The sequence below is a fragment of the Frankliniella occidentalis genome, unplaced genomic scaffold (assembly GCF_000697945.3).
Source record: "Frankliniella occidentalis isolate FOCC.00 unplaced genomic scaffold, Focc_3.1 Scaffold270, whole genome shotgun sequence".
NCBI classification, from domain to species: Eukaryota; Metazoa; Arthropoda; class Insecta; order Thysanoptera; family Thripidae; genus Frankliniella; species Frankliniella occidentalis.
Window position 1 is genome coordinate 68046 of NW_026267396.1, and position 2391 is coordinate 70436.

The 2391-nt window shown below is 52.4% G+C and overlaps 1 protein-coding gene across 2 annotated transcripts in view; it reads right to left on the bottom strand.

The window, feature by feature from the left end:
- Positions 1-2391, bottom strand: part of LOC113207404 (oxysterol-binding protein-related protein 1) — a 38538-nt gene that overhangs the window by 20386 nt on the left and 15761 nt on the right. For both annotated transcript variants that reach the window (XM_052273423.1, XM_026423956.2), the window contains exons 2-3: positions 817-1027; positions 370-479 (exon numbers count right to left, since the gene is read on the bottom strand). In XM_052273423.1, coding sequence (XP_052129383.1) covers positions 370-479; positions 817-933 — 227 coding nt within the window. In that variant the 5' untranslated portion in view covers positions 934-1027. The remainder of the gene's footprint in view (positions 1-369; positions 480-816; positions 1028-2391) is intronic.

Consider the following 2391-nt stretch of genomic DNA (forward strand, 5'->3'; position numbering starts at 1 on the left):
TTTTTCAAGTAAGACTCGCTGTTGCTCTGGTGCCAGCGAATTGGAGCATAGGCTGCACGCTAAGGACGCTTGACGTGCACTAGCCTACCTCCCTGGCGTTCCTCTGGACCACCGCAAGTCAGGGCTACGACACACCAAGCGGCCAGGGCGCCTTACGGGTGGTGCGAGTAGGCAAATCGGCGTTGTTGTGTCGTTGTCCCTGGCACACGGTGGAGATCCCTTCTTTGTTTGCGAGTGTGTGAGAGTGAGAGAAATGGGGTGAACGGGAAAAATTGGGGGAGTAGCAAAAAGGGGGAGGGGTCAGCCAGTTTGTTCGAGTGCCGGAGGACCCTTCTCGAGTCTTCTCCCCCCTGTCCGCCTGTCACTCACCTGAACTCCGACCGCTCCAGCTCAAATGTCTCCCCCAGGAGCGGGTTGAAAGGCTTGCCCAGGCGCTGCCAGTTGGAACCCAGCGCGCTGACGGCAAAGGCGGCCACGTACTGCGGGGCAAGCAGAACAGCGAATAAGCCGAGAACGGAGCCTCGCGAGAAAGTAGCAGACTGAAAAGGACATTGGGAAAGCCTTCGCAAGGCAGTGTTGCGATGGCAATGGAAGCATCGTAATACAAAGCGGACATTCTCATCATCACCAAGCATCAATTTGTAGTTACAAAGCATTGATTCGCTGGCTTTGTTTTACAGTGCAGAAATAAAAACTAGAAAAAACGGTGAACACCTGCGAAAGTTAGCTTTCCGAGAGAGTCCAAAATTCTGCGTTTAAAGCGGTTAAAAGATTACCAAAAAGTGTAGTGTGTTTTACTGCGTGACTGACACTGACCTGCATCCGCGAGATCGGGTCATCTTGCTCGGAGGCCAGCCGCAGCAGGTGCGCGTACTCCATGTACTCCGTCATGCGCTGCAGGAAGCTGAGCGGCTCGTTGAACCCCACCGGCATGGTGATCTTGCTTAGCTCCTTACCGATGGCATTCTTCAAAATAGACCAGAGATTGCAGTCCCCCGTGGGGACCTGGGGGGCGGGCAGAGACAACCTGTGGGCAAAATCGACGGAGACTTATTATTATTTCACGAAATAAAATCTTACACGCATTACATGTGTTTTATTTTTTGGTATCTCATCCCGATAAAAACATGGTCAGTGTAATAGTGTGTCGAAATCACAACACTTCTTCGATATCCAAAACTGGTTAACTTCATAAGTTGCCACGACTGACTGGTCCAAAACGATTTCAAATTAAGCTAGCAGCATGCTCGATTTTCGACTGCGAAGAAGTGTCCGGATTTCACATTTGCTCCGTCTGTATCAAGCACGAGTAGGAAATCACAAATTATTTTTAACAGTGTAAAGTGCGGGAGGTTGTTAGCTAGTATCAAAGGCGAGTGGAGAGACGTCCCAGACTTAGGGGCTGAGAGTTCGGACCAAAATACAGAGTTCGGAGCCCAACTCCCGCTCCAAACTAGGAAGTCATCTAGTAATCTAGAGGAGAGCTTGGTAAACAGGCGCACTCGTATTTCCTTGTGCATTTTCGGCAACGAAACAAATCTGCTTTTCGCGCGTGTGTTTGCGCCACAATTTGTTTTTTTGAGGCAGCAGGGGCGAACGGATGGATCTTATGCTATGCAGCGTTAAATCGCCAATATGCAGGCGTGATTACGTCTGTTAGTGTAGGGCTGGGTGAGTAGGTGCGAGGCCAGACACGTCTGCATTGCGCCGCATGCAGAATCTAAAAGAGGCAGCCAGGTGTGCAGCGGGGGGTCGGGGGGATGTGGTGTTGTTCCCATCCCAGTACTTTCATATTCAGAGGGGCAGGCCATCGCCGTCGCTACGCCCCTGCAGGGCGCCCATAGGGGGCCGACCACGGTGTACTCTCATGACGAAGGTTGGCAGGGATCTCCCGGATAAATGACAAAGCTATGTGGGGTAGGTATGGGATGGGTGCACGCACATCATGCACACGCACACGCACACGCACACACGGGGCACGGGGGACAGAAGCAATACAGACAGCAGAGGTCTTATGGTAAACAAATGGAAGGAAAAGGGAAGGGGCACAGATTACAGCATATCTACTGTGCAACAGGGACGTCAGGGTGTGGTCGAATGGGGTGGGGTGAGTTGGGCTGGGGCGAGAGAGAGGGCTTTATTTCAAGGAGACGCATCAGAGTATCACGGAGTTCCCATCGTCGACATATTACTTGACACATCGCCCCGGGGCAAAGTTTGAGAAGTGAGAGAGAAGCAGCCGGCCTGCACAAAGTTTTCGATAGAATGGTACAGTTATGAGGGCTGTGCTACAGGACGGGGAGTGGCGGGGCGTAGCGGGGAGCCCCTTGCATTGTCCCCCTAATGAGGACTGGGTAGGGTATACGCCGTGGGCTTGTGTGGTGGTGCCTA